Here is a 21809-nt window from a genome sequence, read left to right on the forward strand (position 1 = left end):
TTCAATTGGTTTTAACATTGTTTTTAATTAGGTTTTTAAATATTTTAACCTGTTTCAAAGTATTATTTGAAATGTTTTTCATAAAATAATATTAAAGGCGTCTCACTTTTTGGTTTAGTACAGCAGCTACTATGCAGTATTAAGATCTGTAATAGTGTCTAGTTTATGCAGTTGAAAGCCACCAGGAAAAAAAAAGATCAGTACAGTATTATAATAAAACAAAGCCATTTTTCCCCAATTATATAAAAACAAAACAAAAATGTTTGGCTGGAATTGTGGAATATAAATACAAATCAGAGAGAGGTACAGCATTTGTAAGGTAATGCATATGGCAGCATGAATATGGTTATCTTCTCCAACCTTGGCAACATTAAGACTGGCGGCCTTCAATTCCCAGGCTTAAAGTTGCCAAGGTTGGAGACCCCTGTTGCAGAGACAATGGATCTGATTGTCAAAGGTCAAACTCCCACACTTAAATGTGTATTTTCAAAAATTGAGAATACAACAATTAGCCATGAACCCTTTAAATGAAAAGGCCTGCACCTGTTCAAGATGCAATTTTTAATGCAGGTTTGAGAGGCAATTTAAAGAGAAAAGGTTGAGCATGTAAACAAAACACCTTTCAGCGTTGTTCCAGGCCTGGGGCCACTGGAAATTTGCTTGCTTCCAGAAAGTCCCACCAGGTGAGATGGTACAGGGTCTCCTGGCGCAGTGGTTAGAGTGCAGCACTGAAGCCTACTTCAGCTAACTACTTGCTGTGTTTCAGCAGTTCAAATCTCACCACCGGCTCAAGGTTGACTCAGCCTTCCATCCTTCCGAGGTGGGTAAAATGAGGACCCAGATTGTTGATGGCAATATGCTGATTATGTAAACCGTTTAGAGAGGGCTATAAAAGCACACTATGAAGCAGTATATAAGTCTAAATGCTATTGCTACTGAGCAGGAGGTTGGACTAGAAGACCTCCAAGGTTCCTTGTTCTTCTATATTCTGGGTACATCAAGCATGACCCCCTCCATCCAAATAGGGAGGATGCTCTCCAGGGTAGTTTCTCCTTGTAGGGACTACAACTAATCAAATGGTGTGGATGCAAGTGTTTATGACTGTTTTACAACAAAGTGGGTTTACCACGGGGTTTTTAGTTTAGATATTACAATCGACTTCTTTTTATTGCTTTGTATATTTTTGTATTTATCATTTGGTAAGCCTCCGGGATTGGGCGGCATAGAAGTCGAATAAACTACAACGGTAGCTTGTCCTTGTAGGGACTACAACGGGACTACAACAAGCTTATTCTTGTAGGGCCGTCTTGGCTAAGGAATAACACAGGTCGTTTGCCATTGCCTTCTGCCCTTTTAGACAACAACGTGTCCCCCTGGCTCCATTTCATCAAAGGACGCACCGGAGTTGATTTTGCTCAGTTTCCGAAATCAGCCGAGTTCGCCCAGCGTTACTACTACCTGTTGTGTTGCCGGGGAAGCAGAGAGGAGGAGGAGCAGAATAGGAATCCCGAGTGTAATTCCTGCAGCAAGTCAACAGTTATTATACGGCCTAACTACTGGTCAACTCCACAAATCCAAGTAAATCAGCAATTCTCCACCTCAAAAAAAATTATTTCCAGGGCCACGCACAGCGTTTGCTTGGGACGCGAGGAGGGGGTGTGCCCGTCCAACCCCCAACATCCCTCAGTGGGAAACTCACTCAGGCGACGCAGCACCTAAGCAACAAAAACCAAATTGTCCGAGCTTCTTCTTCCGCCTCTCCGAAGTATCCCGCTCGGCCCCGAGAAGTTGCCCTCGCAACCGTTGCGTTGCGCTTGGCGCTGAGACGTCGCGGGAACAGATTTCGCCATTTCTACGCGCTTTTCCAACAACCCGACAGCGAGAAAAGAGCGCAGAAGTTACGGCGTCTATTTTCCCCCACCCACGCGAGAAAGTCCTACATTGATAGGGGCCCACAGACGGGCATCCAGAGGCTCGGAAGCAACGAGAAATGGTCGCTAAGAACAATACCGTCCGCACCTGTACATGGTCCCAATAGCAATACGCGCAACCCTAAGCGGGCTCGCTTTGTGAGAGGGCCTGCCAGTCAGCCCCACGTGCAAGCGACGCGTTTCCAACGCCGCTGGGACGGGGGAAGTAAACTGGAACTCGGGTGGAGCCTTCTAACGTACCGGCATGTAGCTTTATGACGTGTGCTCGAATATCCAAGATTTGGATTCTGGGCTTTTCTGTCACATTATTGCGGGATTCTCTTTGGAGGCGGGCGGTTCCTTTTGGAGTTACCGAGGGTTGCGCGGTGCCATTCATCGGAGCAAGCGCGTTACAAAATAGCATTTCGCAAAGGACGAGGCTGGTCACAAAATGCCCCGTTTTTGCAAGTCATAAATCTCAGCATTTAAAAAGATCAAGTTTTATATCTTGCCCCGTGAATCAGAAGAGGTAAGTAAACCCCAAAACGGAAGGGCTCTCTAGAACAGTGGTCACCAACTGGTGTGAGGAAATTTTGGTGGTCTGCAGAAAAATTATTTTTTATATTGCACTGAATCAGGGGTTCTCATACTATATCCCCTGGGACAGATACATGCAATGAACATTTAGTTAGTTAGTTAGTTAGTTAGTTAGTTAGTTAGTTAGTTAGTTAGTTAGTTAGTTAGTTAGTTAGTTAGTTATTTTTATATACATATACATACATACGTACATATGTAAATTGTTCTGAGTTCGGGTTTTGCCCCGTGTAATATTTTGAATGTCTATGCGACGTTTCGGTGAAATCACATTCACCATCATATATTTACAGCAGAACGAAGCTTACAACTTCAGCCTGATGATGGTGAATGTGATTTCACCGAAACGTCGCATAGACATTTAAAATATTACACGGGGCAAAACCCGAACTCAGAACAATCTACATACATATACCCGTGAAAATCTACGAAAACAAATATATATATATATATATATATATATATATATATATATATATATATATATATGTCACATGTTTAAGCTGAATTTGAAAATTAAGGGAGACTAGGATAGATCTATATATATATATATATATATTTGTTTTTGAAGATTTTCACAGGTACAGGTATGAAGGTCTTTATATATGTGTGTGTGTGTGTGTGCGCGCGCGTATGTATGTTTTTTCTGTTGGATTTTTAATTTAATTTTAAAAATTCAGAAAAAAAATATGACACGTACATGCATACATACATACCTCCAAACTCCCTAGGGATTCAGGGCAACTCATAACAAAAATACACATGGATCAATATAAAAGCATTTCAATTTAAAATAATTACAGCCATCCATACATTCATACACCACCACCACCCCCAGGTCAATGGTCCCAGGCCTGTCGGAAAAGCCAGATCTTTACACCTTTCTAGAAGGCCAATAAGGTGGGGGTAGTGTGGATCTCAAGCAGTAGCTGATTTCAAAGAGTTGGGGCAACCACAGAGAAGGCTCTTCCCCCACAGACCTGCCAGCCAACACTGTTTAACTGATGGGACATGGAAAAGACCAACCCTGTGGGATCTAACTGGTCACTGGGATGTATGTGGTAGAAGGCGGTCTCAAAGATACTCTGGTCCTGTGTTGTTGCAAAGAGTCTCTCCCTTTGGAGTCTTTTTGTGTGGGTTGGAGGAGGGCAGAAATTATGACTTGGGGGTCTGCTTCAGCCTCCTGGTGCAGGTCTTTGGATGAAGGCTGGAGGGAAGCACTGCTGATGGCAAAGAACCAGTGGACCTTGTTCCAATGTGACTGCATCTGGCCTGGAACTGGCTGACCATCTCAGTCTGCTGAGCCTCCAGATGCCTGTATCTGGCCTCGCATTCCCACAGGTCTTCCATCTGCTTGGAAAGCCTATGCTCATAGTCCTCACTAGGGTGCATCTGCTGACCCTCCTTATCGTCACATCCAATTTCAACTGAGTTGTTTTGCCAACTCTTTCTCATTGAGGCTGCTTAGCTTCAACAACTGCTTCCTGTTGAGGCCCTGAGGAGCCTGGATGGAGCAGTGAGAGTAGCTGGGAGGGCAGGGGTGAGTAGAGGCTGGCAAGGCGCCCCTTGACATGAGTGACATTGAGTCGGTTATGCCCACCCAGTCACATGACCACCTAGCCACACATACCCACCTGGTTCTTAGACAGATCATATTAGTGATCCACAGAATTTAAAATTATAAATTTAGTGGTCTCTGAGGTCCCAAAGATTGGTGACCCTTGTTCTAGAATCTAACTTTCTCTTATCTCAAAGCAGACATTTAACTAAAAGTAGACATTTTTTAAAATCTGCCAATAACTTCATTCTACTCTTTCAGCCCACAAATATACTTCAATCAGCTTCTATATCCATATCTAGTTTCTCTACAACTAGGAGGAAACACAGAAAATAGCTTCAAGATCAAATGCAGCCTTTCGGCCTCAACATATTTCCAGGGCACTAATCCACATTTCCTCAACCATAGCTTATTGAAAGAACCAATCAATTCACCCCAACCAAGTCATAAATCGTGATTTACAAGTCTGGGTTTATTGTGTGTATGCAAAAGCAAAACCAGACAAAAGTTATTTACTTACTATCCCAATTTTACTGACCCACTGAAAAGAAATTAAAATCCAGATAATAAAATAGATACAATTAATTAAGATATACAGTATATTAAATGTACTATCCCAGCGGAGAGGAAGCACTGAAAATCAAACTGAGACTGAAGGTAATCAAGATGAGGATTTAGCACACATCCCTGAGAGGCAACCCCAAAAGTGCATACATAATTAAGAAACACTTTCCTTTATAATCTAATTTATTGCAGTAACCAGATTGCTAGGATATTTTCAAGGGATAGCAGATTTTATAAGAAATTGTACGTATATACCATGAAATATTTATTGTTGTTGGCTACACAACCATATGTTTAGACTGTTGTAATCATAGGTTTATGGGCACTGAAATTTGGAAATAAGATATTACTGGAGAGTGATGTTTTAAGCCTAATTATGTGCTGAATAAAACCTTAATTCTTTCTCTATGGAAAGGCAGCAAAGTTCAGGCTGAGTAAGCAAGCTGCAGACCATGTATGGACTTGGTATGCAATATGAACAAAACCTATAGCTAACTTCCATATAAGGAAATATACGGTATGCATTACTGACATTCCTTTGCAAACACAAAATCCAGGGAAAAGGCAAAGAATGTAGCTTCCATTAATTACCTATAGGGAAACCACAAGAGAAGCTTACCTTATATGGTGCAAGAGTTAATAGTAGTTGGAGGATGGCTTAATGTATGTGGTGTTCGCGAATTGGTTATTCTGTACCACATGTCAGAGAAGTGAAACACAATAAAAAGGAGAGATCTTGATTCATTCGAGGTCGCCTCATCGAGAAAACTTTCTCTCTGTCATTTCATTCTGATGTGGCAATCATGGCATGCAGTGCCTCCCTAGAGGTCGACCCACCGGGGGAGGGCTGCATGCTTTCATTAGACAGGATTGGAATTTACTTTGTCTACCTCTTAAGTCCTTCTCAAGGACTTGGGGGGGGGGCAGATATTATGGTTTTTCTATATTAACATTATTGTCACAGGTTATATATTATGATGATGGTCGGTCTCATAGCCAGATGTTTAGACTGAACTTGCCATTTTTATCAACTGATAAAAATGAGTCCTTCCCACTAAAATTATTATGATTCTATTAAAACAATGTAAAGAAAAAAGAAAGTACCAAATTATAAAATATATTATATGTCTATTTTGGACTTTCTGATGCTTTTGGACCACTATCAAAGGTAATGCTTTTCAGCACAATCCAACAGAAAAGGTTTTAAAGAATTTTTAATCACACATCCACCTAAGTCCATTACCCTTTTTGGCTAACCACTGTTGATATATATACTGTATATATTTTTAATGCTAAAAAGACTCTTAAGTACCAAGTTTTCCTATGCTTTTAGTGACAGTTATATATCCAGGGCTACTGAATGTAACCTTATCTCGGACAGATTGAACTTCACTCTCTAATATCTGGATTGAGTTTTCATTTATTGATCCTCCAAGTTTATTATACAAGCATCACTTTGGGGCATCTGCTGTCTCCATTAATTAGATGAAAGTAGATTTAGATCTGGGTGTAATCTTCACACAATGCACACAACTTTTTGAGGATAACGTTGAGTCTGAGGAATTGCAGGACACAACTTTCTGTCTGCAACTTAGAAAGGGGGAGAGGTCAATTGTAGATAGTCTAAGGTTAAAGGTTTTGGGGTTAGGAGTAGAAACCACAGAATCAGGTAGCGCATGCCAGGCGTTGATTATTCTGTTGCTGAAGTCATATTTTTTGCAGTCAAGTTTGGAGCGGTTGACATTTAGTTTAAATCGATTTCGTGCTCGTGTGTTGTTGCGCTTGAAGGTGAAGTAGTCGTTAACAGGTAGGACATTTTGGTATATGATTTTATGAACTATAATTAAGTCGGAACTGAGACGACGGAGTTGTAAGTTGTCTAAACCAAGAATTTCAAGTCTGGCGGAGTAAGGTATTTTGTTGTGAGAAGAGGAATGAAAGACTCTTCTTGTGAAATATTTCTGGACTCTCTCAATTGTGTTGATGTCAGATATGTGTGGGTTCCATACGTTTAGTGAGGGCAGCCATGGAATCTGGCTTTAATTGTCTCTCGTTTATTGTGGTTTTATATTCACTGGTAGCAACTTTCTGGAGTTTCAGGAAAAAAATATTTATTATAGATAGTAGGGATTCAATCTTGATCATTTTTCAAACTATCTTTCCATTTTTTCTACTAAGAAGACTAAAGATCAGTCTACTGAAAGTATATTTGTATCTAAAGTACTTGGCATATTGAAAAAAAAAACATATTTTATAGACAGTGTTGTTCAATGCTTGCTCCCTTATTTGTGTTATACATTTGGAGGATCCTCCAGTGCATTGTTCTTTTTAGAAGAAGATCCCCCCAAATGTATAATACAAATAAGGGAGTAAAGTATAACAATATATTAATCTTTGGGGGGATGCCTTCAAAAGACTGTTCACTCCTAGCAACTTCAGGGACAAGTCCCTGCAGTTTGCTTGGCAAGATTTTGGAAGTTGTCTGTCACTGTCTCCTTCCTAGGTCTGAAAGAGTGACTGGTCGAAGATCCCTCAGCTAACTTCTTGCTGGCTAGCCCAATGCCTTAACCACTATATCAAACTGGCTCTCATTTATTAATCTAAAGGTAGATATGTTTTATTTAAAAACACTTTTTTGGAAGTTATCCATATAATATTTCTATTTATAATAATTTGCTTCCAGTTCTTCACATAAATTAAATATATTATCGTCAGACTTTTTCCATTTACTCTATGGAACATTTTTATAAACTTTCTACTTGTGCAATTCCCAGCTAAAACATTTCATCTGTTGGAGTTTTTGAAAACACTCAATATCTATCACATACACCTCTTGATGCTTTTAAGTGTTTTCCATCCAACTACAAAATATGTACAATCCTTCTTAAGAGGATTATGAGACTGGAGAAGAACCACAGCTGGTAGTACATGAATTGTAAATTTTCTTATACCTACAAATAGAAAAGAGATTCTCACACAGTGAGATTATGTTACATTATACAGTAGATGAACTACTACCGGTATTTTGAATTACTTAAACCCAGCAAGGTTTTGTTTTGGCACAAATTCTATTTTATTTCCCTTTTAATGTTTATACATGTTTTAAAAATATATGTGAAATATCCCAAGATTGAACATATATTGAGTGTTTATGTATTATCTCTATTCTACTGGCTATGTCTACAATATTCTCCTACGAATTAAAGTTTAGAGACAGTTTTTGTTGTAAATTAGGGGACATTAGGGATTGTCCCAAAGAGAAATGCAGTGGGTAGTAATGAAGATGCTTGCTTTTTACTCAGAAGATTGAGAGTCTTGGAGTAATAACAGATGTTTCTCTCCTAGGACATACAGAGAAAAAAAATCTGTCAATTTCATGTAGGCATCAAAGGGCATCCAGGCAGTAAACACTCAGCTACATTCAATCCCCCAAACTCTACCCCAAATAGTTATTACAGAATCATAAAAAGGGGAGGGGTTGTTCCAAAGCTGCCCTGAGTCAATTGAGAAGGGGGGCATAGAAGTCAAATAAACGAATGAATGAATAAACAAACAAACAAACAAACAAATCCTCAGGAATTCTGGATTCAGGGTATGAACTGCCCACATATCTTATGAATAAATTTGTGAACTTCTCAGTGTATTGACTCTCCTAATTTGCATTAGCTGATAATTAGGAAAGGAATTTATTCATCATCATTTAAACATATGGTGTGTTTAACTTTCTGAAAACGTAGGGGTCATTTTATCACCCTCTTTTTCACTGCGTCTTTGGTTGGACTGAAGTAAAATGAGATGTTAAAAAAAATAAGGCTTCCTTGTTCTTCTGGATACCCTTCATTCAAATGTCTTACTGATTTATCCATTTATCCCCTTGCAATTTGCATACCAAGCAAATAGATCGACAGATGATGCTATTAATATGGCTCTGCACTACATCCTATTAAACCCATTTAATAAAATGGGGTTCTTTTAAATGTTTTAAATTATATTTGGATTTGTTACAAACTGTTATGTTATGCTGTGAGCCGCCCCGAGTCTGCGGAGAGGGGCGGCATACAAATCTAAATAAATAAATAAATAAAATAAAATCCTACAACATCCTGAATCTTCAGTGACCTACACTAGGGTCCTCTTTGTACAGTTGAGCATTCAACACCATCATACTGGACATTCTCTTAACCAAACTAAATCAGCTAGCTGTACCTGACACACTTGTAAGTGGATCACAAGGTTCCTAACAGACAGGAAGCAGCAGGTGAATCTAGGCAAAATCACATCAGATAACTGTAAAATTAGCACAGGGCGTCCGCAAGGCTATGTACTGTCACCATTTCTCTCTATACACAAATGACAACATCTCAAACGAGCCATCTGTTAAACGATTTAAGTTTGTAGACGATACAATAGTGATCAGACTCATTCGAGAAAATGATGAATCCATATACAGATGGGTAGTTGAACAACTAACCTTGTGGTGCGACTGGAACAATCTAGAACTGAACACACTCAAAACTATAGAAAGGATGGTAGACTTTAGGAGAAACCCTTCCATCCTTCTACCTTTCACAATACTAGACAACACAGTATCAACAGTAGAGACCTTCAAATTTCTAGGTTCTATCATATCTCAAGACCTAAAATGGTCACCTAACATCAAAAATATCATCAAAAAAGCACAACAAAGAATGTTCTTTCTGTGTCAACTCAGGAAGCTCAAACTGCCCAAGGAGTTGCTGATACAGTTCTACAGAGGAATCGTTGAGTCTGTCATCTGCACCTCTATATCTCACTGGTTTGGTTCTGCAACCCAACAAGACCAACACAGACTTCAGAGAATAATCAGAACTGCAGAAAAAAATTGCTGCCACCTGCCTTCCATTGAGGACCTGCATACTGCACGAGTCAAAAAGAGGGCGGGGAAAATATTTACTGACCCCTCACATCCTGGACATAAACTGTTTCAACTCCTACCCTCAAAATGTCGCTACAGAGCACTGCACACCAAGACAACTAGACACAAGAGCAGTTTTTTTCCTGAACGCCATCATCACTCCAACAAATAATTCCCTCAATACTCAATTCTGCACTTCTATTTCTACTAGTTTTTCTCATCATTCCTATCATCCTTTTCCTCCCACTTAGGACTGTATGACTGTAATTTGTTGCTTGTATCCTAATATTTTTATTAATATTGATTGTTTCTTCATTGCTTCTTTGACCCCAGCCAACAATCATTAAGTGTTGTACCTCATGATTCTTGAAAAATCTATATTTTCTTTTATGAACACTGAGACACCAAGACAAATTTCTTGTGTGTCCAATCACACTTGGCCAATAAAATAATTCTATCTATCTATCTACGAGGCTGTTCCAATCTTTAAAGAAATATATAGAGCTGAACAGGCATATATTAGAAACAGTAAGGTGGCAAGTTCTTACAAATGAAGCTACATTACTTCCAGTAATGACATGTGGTTCTGGTGTAGTTCTGCTTGGATAAACAAAAGATGCTTTGTGACATATGGTTCTGGTGTGGCTCTGGTGTAGTTCTGCTTCGATAAAGAAAAGATGGTTCTTGAAGCCGTCAAACATTTCTATGAGACTGATAAAATCTACCGTTATGCCTTCACATTTATCTTCTTCACTGCAAGAAGATAAATAAATTTCAATAGTAGACTGAGAAGTTCAAAGTGCCTTTGATTTGTTTCTTGGGAGAAGAGAATAGTGATGCCAGATGCTGTTCATTACCAGGAAGTGAGTCAGCAGCAGAATGCACATATGTATGTTAGTAAGACAAAGTTTCAAGCATCTTTTTCTTCACTTGACACTGGCAGTGGAGGAAAACTTTATTAATCACAAGAATTTTGTGAAATCCATAGCTTACTTCTTAAAGGAAACTGAAAAGAAAATGGGAAAGAAAATAACGGATGAATCAAACAAGACAGATGGCCATGAAGTAATTCATTTTTTAAAAATGAATTCAATTCCCATTATTTTCATTGGCTACATTCAATAAATCAGTGGTGGAAATAATACTGTCCCTAGCTATCTTATGTAGTTATTAAAGATAAGGAGCTTCTTAACGAAAGCAGATGACAGACCTTATTTAGCAAGGCCAAACTTTTAAGAATTCTGATTTCAGTTTCAAGGCAGCCCATTAAGAACTCAATGTAATAAACCTGACCAATTAAAATGAAATACTATGTGCATCACCGGGGAAGTGGAAAGGTTCCTTCATGTTCGTTGGATCATCATAATACGGTTCCAGGGAGGCCATGAGAGGTTGAGCAGACTCATACAATACATTGTGAACAAAGACAGAGCGACACATAAAAAACAAGGAAGGAATACATTGGATAAAACAACATAACAATATAGCGGCTGAAATGATACCAATCATATACATAAAAATTACTCTTAACCAAGAGCCATCCGGAAGCCATGACCATAGAGCATTCCACCAATTGGGTAATATATCTGTGCCTATATTGTCAATCAAATGCTTCATTTCCTTAATCTGTTCTTCTATGGTGGCAGAGTTATCAGTGAGATTAAAACAACACATGTTCTTAACTGCCTGACAACCCTGATGGTGGAGTAACAGTAAAAAATCTATGGCGGCCCTGTTATCTAATATCGCATGCCTCAGGTCAGATTGCTCCTCATTTAACCCAGCCAAGGCGATGGAGGTTCTGTTAATATCTTTTGCCAAGGCATAAGCAAGCTTTCCTATCAAAAGCTGATTGTACACTGCCAAAGCGGGCACCCCTACAAGGGAGGCAGTTAAAGAAATATATTCAGCTTATTCAATAGGGCAACAGTATCATCACAGGTATTATCCAAGGGAATAATAGTTCTGGCGGTGCCGATAATGGTGAGACAAAAGTACATCTTGCTTAGAGGGGAGAACAGGAGTAAACGGGTAAGGCTACAAACGGTTTCAGATAGGTTAGCTGGAATATAATTGAAGGTCCTATCGCCACATGTAAAAAACCATCCTGCGGGCAGCAGCACATGACCATAGGCAAATGACACATTTTGAATGGATGAGCAATTGCGCTCCCATATGGCACATGACAATTTCAAGCAGCGTGGATGGGACCGATGGGTAGAACAATTAACCATGCGGGCACATGTTACATTCGCTCCTATGGCAACGTGAGGGGTGTATAATGACATTGCTCCAGAAGGGAGACAAAATGATGCGGGACCCTATTCATGAAATCTGGTATATTGTAGTTCCTGGGCAGTTAAAAACATCGACAAGGAGGAATCATTAAGAAACACAGAAATGGGGTGCATACAGGAATGAGACAGTGCCCAAGAATCATATGCATATCAACAGTTTGTAACAAACAAAACGTAGACAAGTTGGAGAGATTTGCAAGACGTAGCCAAATATTATACTCCATCCACTGTTGCAGGTCCTCAGATCGTCTGGGCGGGAGTAAGTGGAGGCCTGGAACAGGCAACTAGGGCAATTAAGAAAAACTAAAACTAACAAAAAACACACAAATTTAAAAACATGCAAGAAAAATGACATATATGACATGGGTCCCTTTCAATCCCCCCCAAAGAGTGACAAAAGAGGGGCGCTTGTGAATGCGTAAGGCAGGGCATCCTCGAGGTGGGGGGTGCCCTGGGGGATCAGGAAAAACTTCAGCATAGGTTGGAGGTTGATGCAGTTCAGATTCCTGGCGGGCATGGAAACAGGCTCTGTGGCTGGAGTGGGCATCGTCAATGAAAAAGACAGCACTCAGAGAGGTCGGGGAGGAATTCCTTCTTTTCCTTAGTTTTTGGCAAAAAGGGGGCGAACGTGTCGGCCAGGAACCCACAAAACACGATCGTCAAGTTGCACCGCGGCATAGCCTTGGTCCCAGGTGATGAGATCTGCAGGGCCTCTCCAGGTCAGATCCGGAAGTATCCTGTAATAAATGGGGGGTCGGGGAGGCAAAAACATGCGCAGCAAAGTGTCGCTGGGCGGCAGTAGAGGGAGCGGAGGACCCAGTTAAGTTCAGGAATTTAAAAGTAGAAAGTACTCTGTTCAATTGGTTTTGCAAGGACGGGAGGCCCGGAGGGATTTTCTCCGTTCTCAATTTTTCTAGCGCCCATTTTAAGTTCTTTAGAGCATCCCATCGTTTGCAAGGTACGAATACAATGGTTGATAACGTGTTTGGTGGCCTCGCCTCTTTGTGGGGGAGGCCATAATAAAACCTGAATAAGTATCAACAGAAACATGTAAATATTTCCAGGGCGCAAAAGGTTGGAATTGTGTAACATCCATTTGCCAAATTTGTAAAGCCTCAGACCACACGGGTTTAACTCCCATAGGGATGGAATTGGCATGCTGACTGCATGTGGGGCATTGTTGAACAATGGCCGAGGCTTCAGATTTTGAGATGCTAAATTGTTTGGCGAGAGCTTTGGCCGTTTTGATGAAAATAGGAGTGGCTCTCCCAAGGGGTTGGGGAAGACAGAGAAAAAACAGCAGGTGACTGTGCCACCTTATCAGCAGCATCGTTGCCCTCAGTTAACATGCCAGGAAAAGGGCTGATGGCTGCGTATGTGAGCGACAAAAAAGGGAGCAGTCCTAGCCATAACAAGTTGCTGGAGAGTAAAAAACAAGGCCGTTAAGGAGCTCTCAACAGCCGGAGACAAATAGGCATCAAAAATGTTAAGAATAATCTGAGAAACATACAAGGAGTCTACAATAAGATTAAAAGGTATATCAGGTAATTTCTGAAAGGCTAGGATGGAAGCAGCCAATTCTGCGCGTTGAGAAAGAGCAGAATTTGTTAAAAGGATGGGTGAGGCATATCAGTGGCAAGTAAGATATCATATGGTACAAAGTGGTACAATAGATCGTTCGCATGAAAGAGGCGAAAGGGCTCTAGCAATGAATGCACCACATATTGACACATAGTAGGGCTGTTTAACATGCCTTAAGACAAAACTTTCCACTGATAGTGAGATATAAGATAACTATTGTTGAAAAAAGGGAAAGTAAAAGCAAACAACAAACGGGTCTTGGGGTTGCAAAAGAATGGAAAGGAAAAAAAAAATCTTTCAAATCAACTACAGCCAGTTTAAAATTTGAGGAAGAAGATTGGGGTTGGAAGAAGGTTATAGATCAGTGATGGCGAACCTATGACACGCGTGTCAGCACTGACACACGTAGCCATTTTAGGTGACACGCGGGAGAGCAGAGCGCAGGCTCGCCCACAACGCTGCCTTTGCAGCACAAGCATACCTGTCCGGCCAGGGGAAGAATCGCCCCGGCCGGACGTCAGTTTCAGCTGGGGCGGCCCGAGAACACCGCCTCCCAGCTGGGCGCGCGCATGCCTGTCTGGCCGGGGGAAGAATCGCCCCGGCCGGACGTCAGTTTCAGCTGGGGGGGCCCCGAGAACACCGCCTCCCAGCTGGGCGCGCGCATGCCTGTCCGGCCGGGGGAAGAATCGCCCCGGCCGGACGTCAGTTTCAGCTGGGGCGGGGCGAGAACACCGCCTCCTAGCTGGGCGCGTCTGCGCAGAGCGCAGGCTCGCCCACACGCTGCCTTTGGCAGCACAGGCATGCCTGTTCGGCCGGGGGAAGAATCGCCCCGGCCGGACGTTTCAGCTGGTGGGAGGGTGGCGGCAGCGGGCAGTACCCGTGGGGAGGCGCCAGGGTGGTCAGCTGTGAGGCGGAGCTCCGGAAACAGAGGCACCGACGCCGGGGGCTGGACATGCTGGAATTGCGTGCCTGGCATTTACCTGCTGGCTGGGCTGGGATGGAGGCTCCAGCCCCACGTCCATGCCCAGCGCAACTCCAGCATGTACGGCGTCTAGCAACATGTCTAGCCGCCGCCGTCGGTGCCTCGGTTCCGGAGCTCTGCCTCACAGCTGATCACCCTGCTGCCGCTGCTGAGAGAAAAAGAGAAGGAGAGAGGGGGGAGAGAAAGAGATAGCAAGAGCGGGACAGAGAAAGAGAGAGTGGGGATAGCAACAGAGGGAGAGAGAAAAAGAGAGAGGGGGGGAGAGAGAGAGAAAGAAGATAGCAAGAGAGGGAGAGAGGGAGAGGGGGTTAGCAAGAGAGGGAGAGAGAGAAAGAGAGAGGGGGATAGCAACAGAGGGAGAGAGAGAAAGAGAGAGGGGGAGAGAGAAAGAAAGAGAGAGGGGGAGGAGAGAAGAGAAAAGAAAGAGATTGCAAGAGAGGGAGAGAGAAAGAGAGGGAGAGGGGGGGAGAGAAAGAGATAGCAAGAGAGGGAGAGAGGGGGTTAACAAGAGAGGGAGAGAGAGAAAGAGAGAGGGGGGATAGCAACAGAGGGAGAGAGAGAAAGAGAGAGAGGGAGAGAGAAAGGGAGAGGGAGAGGGGGAGAGAAAGAGAAAGAAAGATAGCAAGAGAGAGAGAGAGGGAGAGGGAAGAGAAAGAGATAGCAAGAGAGGGAGAGAGGGAGATAGCAAGAGAGGGACAGAGAGAAAGAGAGAGGGGGGATTGCAACAGAGGGGAGAGAGAGAAAGAGGGCGGGGGGAGAGAGAGAGAGAAAGCGGGAGGGAGGGGGAGAAAGAGAAAGAAAGAGATTGCAAGAGAGGGGAGAGAGAAAGAGAGGGAGAGGGGAGAGAAAGAGATAGCAAGAGAGGGAGAGAGGAGAGAGGGGGTTAGCAAGAGAGGGAGAGAGAGAAGAGAGAGGGGGATAGCAACAGAGGGAGAGAGAGAAAGAGAGAGGGGGGAGAGGGAGAGAGGGGAGAGAAAGAGAAAGAAAGAGATTGCAAGAGAGGGAGAGAGAAAGAGAGGGAGAGGGGGAGAGAAAGGGATAGCAAGAGAGGGAGAGACGAAGAGAGGGGGTTAGCAAGAGAGGGAGAGAGAAAGAGAGAGGGGGGATAGCAACAGAGGGAGAGAGAGAAAGAGAGAGGGAGAGGGGGGAAGAAAGAGAGAAAGAGATAGCAAGAGAGGGAGAGAGAGAAAGAGAGGGAGAGAGGGAGGAAAGAAAGAGAGAAAGAGATAGCAAGAGAGGGAGAGGGAGAAAGAGAGAGGGAGAGGGGGGAGAGAAAGAGAGAGAAAGAGAGGAAGAGAGAGAGAAAGAGATAGTAAGAGAAGGAGAGAGAAGGGGAGAGAAGAGAGAAAGCAAAAAAAAGAGAGAGAAAGAGAGATAGCAAGAGAGAAAGAGAGGGGGAGAGAGAGGGGGAGAGAGAAAGAGAGAAAGACAGCAAGAGAGAGAGAGAAAGCAAGAGAGAGAGAGAAAGAGGGGGGAAGGAGGGTGAGGGAAAGACATTGAGGGAGGGAAGGAGGGAGAGAGAAGGAGGGCAAAAAAAGGGAGGAAGGAAGGGAGAAACAAAGAGAGATGGATAGAGAGGGGAAAGAAAAGGAAGGAAGGGAGAGAGAATGAGGAGAGAGAGAAATAGAGCGAAAGGGAGGAAGAGAGATATTTTTTTGACCAAACTTTTCCCCCCCCCCAACCGCTCAATGTTCCCCAGGATTTTGTAAATTTGAATAATGTGCCGCGGCTCAAAAAAGGTTGGGAAACACTGATTTAAACTATAAATATCACAAAATTATGTTTTTTTCTCAGGTGACACACCACCCGAGTTATGCTTGGTTTTTGGCGAATTTTGACACACCAAGCTCAAAAGGTTGCCCATCACTGTTATAGATTGTGGTAAGATTTTTAAAAACAGTCTATCAATAAGCAGAGGTAAGACCATATTCAGAGATTGCTTGTTTCAAGTTTTTACGAACCGAGAAAGCGATAGGTTCATAGACCGGGACAGCGCCCGTGAAATCAACAGGGAATTGAGAAAGGGTCTCAAGATCATCTGGAGAAAGGGATGGGTCAGCATGGGTGGAGGCCAACCCCCGTGCGACCGCACTACTGGAGGAAAAACCAGAGCAAAGAGGGGAGGAAAAGTAAACAGAACCAGAAGTAGGGTGTGCCTGGGAGGGCAGAGGTGGCATAGGAGGGGGAGGAGGTAAAGGTAGGGGAGCAGGGAAATCCTGAGGAGGTATAGGTACGGAGTCTTGGGGGGGTATAGGTTGAGGAGGAAAGGGGTCGGTAGGAGAGGAGGGACAAGACGGAGGTGGTGCTGAAGGCTCGGCAGGATGAGTGATAGAAAGGTCAGAGGGAGAGAAAGAATCAGAGTTATAAAAACGAAGGGCTGCAAGAACAGCCTTCCAAGTTAAAATAATTGGCACAGGAGCCCAAGGCTCCTGATGGAGATAAGTACCTATCTTAATCCAAACGGCAGGCTTTATTGAGCCGTGAGGAGGATAAGAGGGACGATGTTTCCAAACATAAGTTAAGAGTTGGCATAACTCACCTTTAGTAGGGAAAAGAAAGTCTTGTCTAAATTTAAAACCAAAAGCTCTGAGAATCTGTCCAAGCTCCTTCACGTGACCGGCCTGCTGCTGCCGGGACAGATCTCCCCCCATACTTACGAAATCGCCCGCTCCTATTGATGGACGACGAGGGTGCCGGTAAGCGATGAGGGTCTCAGGCACGTGTCGACAGCATCGGCACGCCGAGGTAACAGGGATAAACCTGCCCGCGTTCTCCACCACCTGCAGATGCCACAAAGTCCCTGAGGGGAACAGGGTCTTCAGAGGGACTTAGGGCAACCCAGACGTGTGGGGTCACTCACGAAACCGAATCCTAGAAAGAAAACCTGGACACATTTCTCTCCGGGTGAAATGACACAGTATAGAGCTATGCATGCCCTTTTATTGGGGGGAATATGCAAATTGGGTAAGGTTATACGTATATGTCAAGTGGTATACAAACATCCAATAACATGACTCTAAGATATGACACAACTTCCGAGCCTTTCCTATCTACATATGGCACGTAACTAGCTTCTACTGAACAAATATCTCTTATGGCCAATTTCCTGGGACCTTTGTTATGAATATGGTTATCTTCCGGTTTACCACAAAGCAAGGTCTTTTATTGCTGTTTTTGTCCGGTGTGCCCCAGGAAATGTAAACATGCATCCTTTTATCACAGTTCTCATCCTGCTGGCACATTCTTGTTATTCGAGGAGAGCTGCCTTGAACTGCTTTATGGCCAGTCACTTCCAAGCAGATTTCACCAGAAATGCAGACTCACTTTGTGACCTACGTGCAGTCCTGTTCCTGGCTAATGGAATAAAAGTGTATAAGACAGTTATGTTAGAAGTCCAGATGTTGAATCCTATCCTAACATGATATGGCAGCCACACTTTACCATTCCAGAAATTGAGCATCTTTAATGAATGGACAAGCCCAAGATTAGTGAAAGGGTTCTGAGTTATTTCTCCTGCCCACTCTGTCAATCAGAAGGCTAGAAAGGGATGGGGATGTGATGGATGGTGGAAAGTAATATTGGGGATGGGCAGTTGGAGTGAGTGCCAGTTGCCAAATTGCTGACTTTTCAACCAGAAGATGCTTATAAAAAGTGGTTGGTTTGTACAATTGACACCCTTCAATTGGGAGTCCATTTTGCAATTAGGAGAATCTTGAGAAATGGAGGTGAGACATATGGCTACAGCATTGTTGAAGTCAAACATAGAGGGTGATATTCAACCTGTCAGCAAACTGCTCTTATGATCGGGCAATTCATGTAGTGACCTGGTCAGATTGTCAGTGCATTTAGCCTTAAGGTGTTGCTAGTAAACACCGGTTCTATCTCCAGTAAGATTGCATCAATTCCTATGATTTATTGGTGATTGATTCCTGACAGAATAATTAATCGGAATAATTTGCCTATAGAAGTTGTAAATGCTCCCAATGCTGGAAGTTTTAAAGTAGAGACTAGATAGCCATTTTTCTGAAGTGGTGTAGGTAGGGTTTTCTGCGAGCTTGACTAGAAGACTTCCAAAGTCTGTTCCAACTCTGTTATTCAATCTAAGAGCAGATGGCAGCTGTGACACAGAAGGCCTTTGTACAAGATCTATATCTTGTGCACCAGTTGCAACCTCTCTTGGATCAGGAGGCCCTCCAGATAGTCACTCGTGCCCTGGACCTTTCATGATTGGATTATTATAATACACTCTACATGTGTCCTCAAATATCCCCTGGAAGTTATATAAACTAATAAAATTCATTTACAATCAGAAGTTTACATTATCCGCTTTGCTTTCAGTTTTTATTACTATACATACTACTAACATCACACTGTCAGGGTGCAATAATATTTAATGTTAAGAAACAGCATTCTAAGTTAGCAACTGTGAAAATATTAATCAAAGATATGTTCAGTGGGACAGACATATTTTCTACAAATAGTAGAAACACCCTGGGTTAAATTTGTCAGGAATAAAACATATGCAATAAACAGTAGGCTGAAAATGAGTTAACCTAGCACAGAGGTCTCCAAACTTGGCAACTTTAAGACTTGTGGACTTCAACTCCCAGAATTCTCCAGCCAGCATAGCTGGCTGGAGATTTCTGGGAGTTGAAGTCCACAAGTCTTAAAGTTGCCAAGTTTCAAGACCCCTGACCCTAGCAAATATTGCTATGATAAGCTTCTTGTTTCTAATGACTGGATTATTGCCTAGGTTCTTAAGAATTCTTTATAATTGATTACAAATGGATATTACACATTTATATGATCATGTGATTATACTTTTATCATTAAAGCTTTTATGTAGAATAAGCAGTGATCTGAGTTAAACATTTAGGATAGATTGCAATGAATTTTTTCAGTCATAGATGAACTTCAGTCTGGAACGCAGTTGCGATATTTTCTATTTAGAAGGGAAAAGAGAGTGTTCATGCCACAAACCCACAGCTTCGGTGTATTTAATTATTTCAATGTATGTGAACATGAATTGCCTTTGTGTTGATGTGTGTTTTCTGTTTTTTAACACCCTAATAGTTAAATCAAAGACTCATCTTTCAAAAGATTCAGGCTCCATTCTTTAAATCAGAAAAAGAGAAGATGGGCAGTTAACAATTTGACAAAGGCTCCTTTTCCTTCAATAACACTTTCAGTCTTTTTATTCCAGTGAAAGAAATGAGTAAGAAACTCAATCACCACTCGGGTGGAAACTGCAGGTGCTGTGGTAAAATATAGGTTGACATTTTAATAGTCTGGTAAAGACTTTGTTAGACTTCAAATCAATTATCTAAAAGAGTTGGGACAAGTCCAATGATAATTGTTAAACATCTGCCCTGGGGAGTTTTTACTTTACTTCTTCTGGGTGAAGATTCATTTGGCTTGATATATGCAGATTAAATAACAGATGCAATTTAGCATAATAATTTGCAGGAAGTTCAGAATAGATTATTATACCCATTTTCCTTTCCTTTAATAATCAGAGAATACACCACTTTTTAAAAAGATTCGCAGAATGCAGAATTTAGATCCATTAAATAATTGCTGCTTAGGGTATTTGGAGAACTTTGATGTTTATAGGCAGAACTGATTTCCACACACTTTAGGATTGCTACAGAATATAACTACTTTATCAAAATTAATTACGGTACTTCAGAATTATGAATAAAGTACGTGTTTTCCTGAAAATAAGACACGGTCTTATTTTGTTTTTGACCAAGGAAATACAGCCTTGACCTTAATATCTGGGGGATGGGTCATTATTTTGAGGGTGCATGAGGCCCCTAAACCTCAGCCCTCAGCAGAGGGACTGGTGCCAGAGCACCAACCAGCTGCTTTACCGGTGTCGCTCAGGCTGCCTCTTCCAGCAATCATGGCAGCTTCTTCATTTCTTCCTGAGGTCAGGCAGGGGATGAAGGGAGGGAACATGCCAAACATGCACTTCCCATCCACATGGAACGGCCTCGTGGAGGCTGCTCCTACAAATTCTAACCTGCACACTTCTCTTAGAGGCTGTCGTAAAAAGAAGGACCGCAAAAAAAAAATCCTCTTGCCAGTCCCAGCCCTATTGACCTGCGACTAAAGGAGAGGGGAACTTGTGCCAGAACAGTGGCCAGTAGGGATTCTCTGCACAGCCATGGAGCAGGGTCAGCAATGGCTGGTTCTTGCCCGCAGTATTGCTGGGGAAGATCAGGTTAGGATTGCTGCTGCTGTTGCCGCCTGAAGGCCAGATTCAGTGAGCCGAATTTATTTTATTTTATTTATTTATTATTATTCATTTGTTTGTTTGTTTGTTTGTTTATTTATTGGATTTGTATTCCGCCCCTCTCTGTGGACACAGGGCGGCTAACAACAATGATAAAAACAGCATGTAACAATCCAGTACTAAAACAACTAAAAAACCCTTATTATAAAACCAAACATACATACAAACATACCATGCATAAATTGTAAAGGCCTAGGGGGAAAGAATATCTCAGTTCCCCCATGCCTGATGGCAGAGGTGGGTTTTAAGGAGCTAACGAAAGGCGAGGAGGGAGGGGGCAATTCTAATCTCTGGGGGGAGTTGGTTCCAGAGGGCCGGGGCCGCCACAGAGAAGGCTCTTCCCCTGGGTCCCACCAAACGACATGCACTGCTGCCACTGGGAAGAAGAAGAGGGAGGAGGCACTGCGAGAGAGCCCATTTCTCACATTTTTCTTTTCCCAGGAGGCAGCAATGCGTTCAACTCCTCAAATCGGGCCTGCTGCTCTCGGCCAGCTTGGTGGCTTTTATTATTTATTTGGAATCTAGCCAGCCCCTCTGCGTAGCCCAGTACAAAATTCCGGCTCTTTTTCAGGACAGGCAGGATGCTCAGGGGATGCGCATCAGTTACTTTTCCTTTTTTAATATATATAGTCTTGGGTTAGAAGGATGCACCAAAATGGACAATGCAAAATTTGTATAGGTACATGGTGGACTATATTCAATTTGAAATTATGGATAAAAGGATGAATTTTGATAATGAAACTGACTTGAGACAACTGATGGGACGGTGGGACAAGGTAAGACGATATATGGCGAGTAGAATCCGAGGCCAAGCTACAAAGAATAAATTGGAATCACTCTGTAATATGTAAATAGATACATTGCTCTTGGGTTAAAATGGTTTATACAAGAAACACCCCCGATTTGGTAGTGGGGTATGTATGCTTGTCGGGTGGTGGGCACTTTTCACTATACACTTGTTTTATGTTGTGTGTATCTTAAAATTGTTAAAAATCAATAAAAAAATAATTAAAAATATATATATATAAAGTTTTTTTTATTTTTTGTCCAAAATTGCCATTTATACATCAATACATATACCTTAAAATCGTATCAATAACATACATACTTATGCATTTTCTTTATACAATC

The 21809-nt window shown here is 42.2% G+C and overlaps 1 protein-coding gene across 8 annotated transcripts in view; it reads right to left on the reverse strand.

The window, feature by feature from the left end:
• The window catches only part of CFAP92 (cilia and flagella associated protein 92 (putative)), a 61098-nt gene extending 58911 nt beyond the window's left edge, over positions 1 to 2187 (reverse strand). The window contains exon 1 of one of the 8 annotated variants that reach the window (XM_070738553.1): positions 2172 to 2187. Coding sequence is in view for 1 of the 8 variants with exons in the window: in XM_070738559.1 (XP_070594660.1) it covers positions 2020 to 2027 (8 nt within the window). In the remaining 7 variants the exon portion in view is untranslated. Of the gene's footprint in view, positions 1 to 1400; positions 1552 to 1598; positions 1636 to 1699; positions 1783 to 2019; positions 2119 to 2171 lie in introns of those variants that run through there. The other 7 variants (XM_070738559.1, XM_070738555.1, XM_070738552.1 and 4 more) reach the window with 7 other exon arrangements.
• Between the last annotated feature and the right edge of the window lie 19622 nt (positions 2188 to 21809).

The sequence above is a fragment of the Erythrolamprus reginae genome, chromosome 2 (assembly GCF_031021105.1).
Source record: "Erythrolamprus reginae isolate rEryReg1 chromosome 2, rEryReg1.hap1, whole genome shotgun sequence".
Lineage (NCBI taxonomy): Eukaryota > Metazoa > Chordata > Lepidosauria > Squamata > Dipsadidae > Erythrolamprus > Erythrolamprus reginae.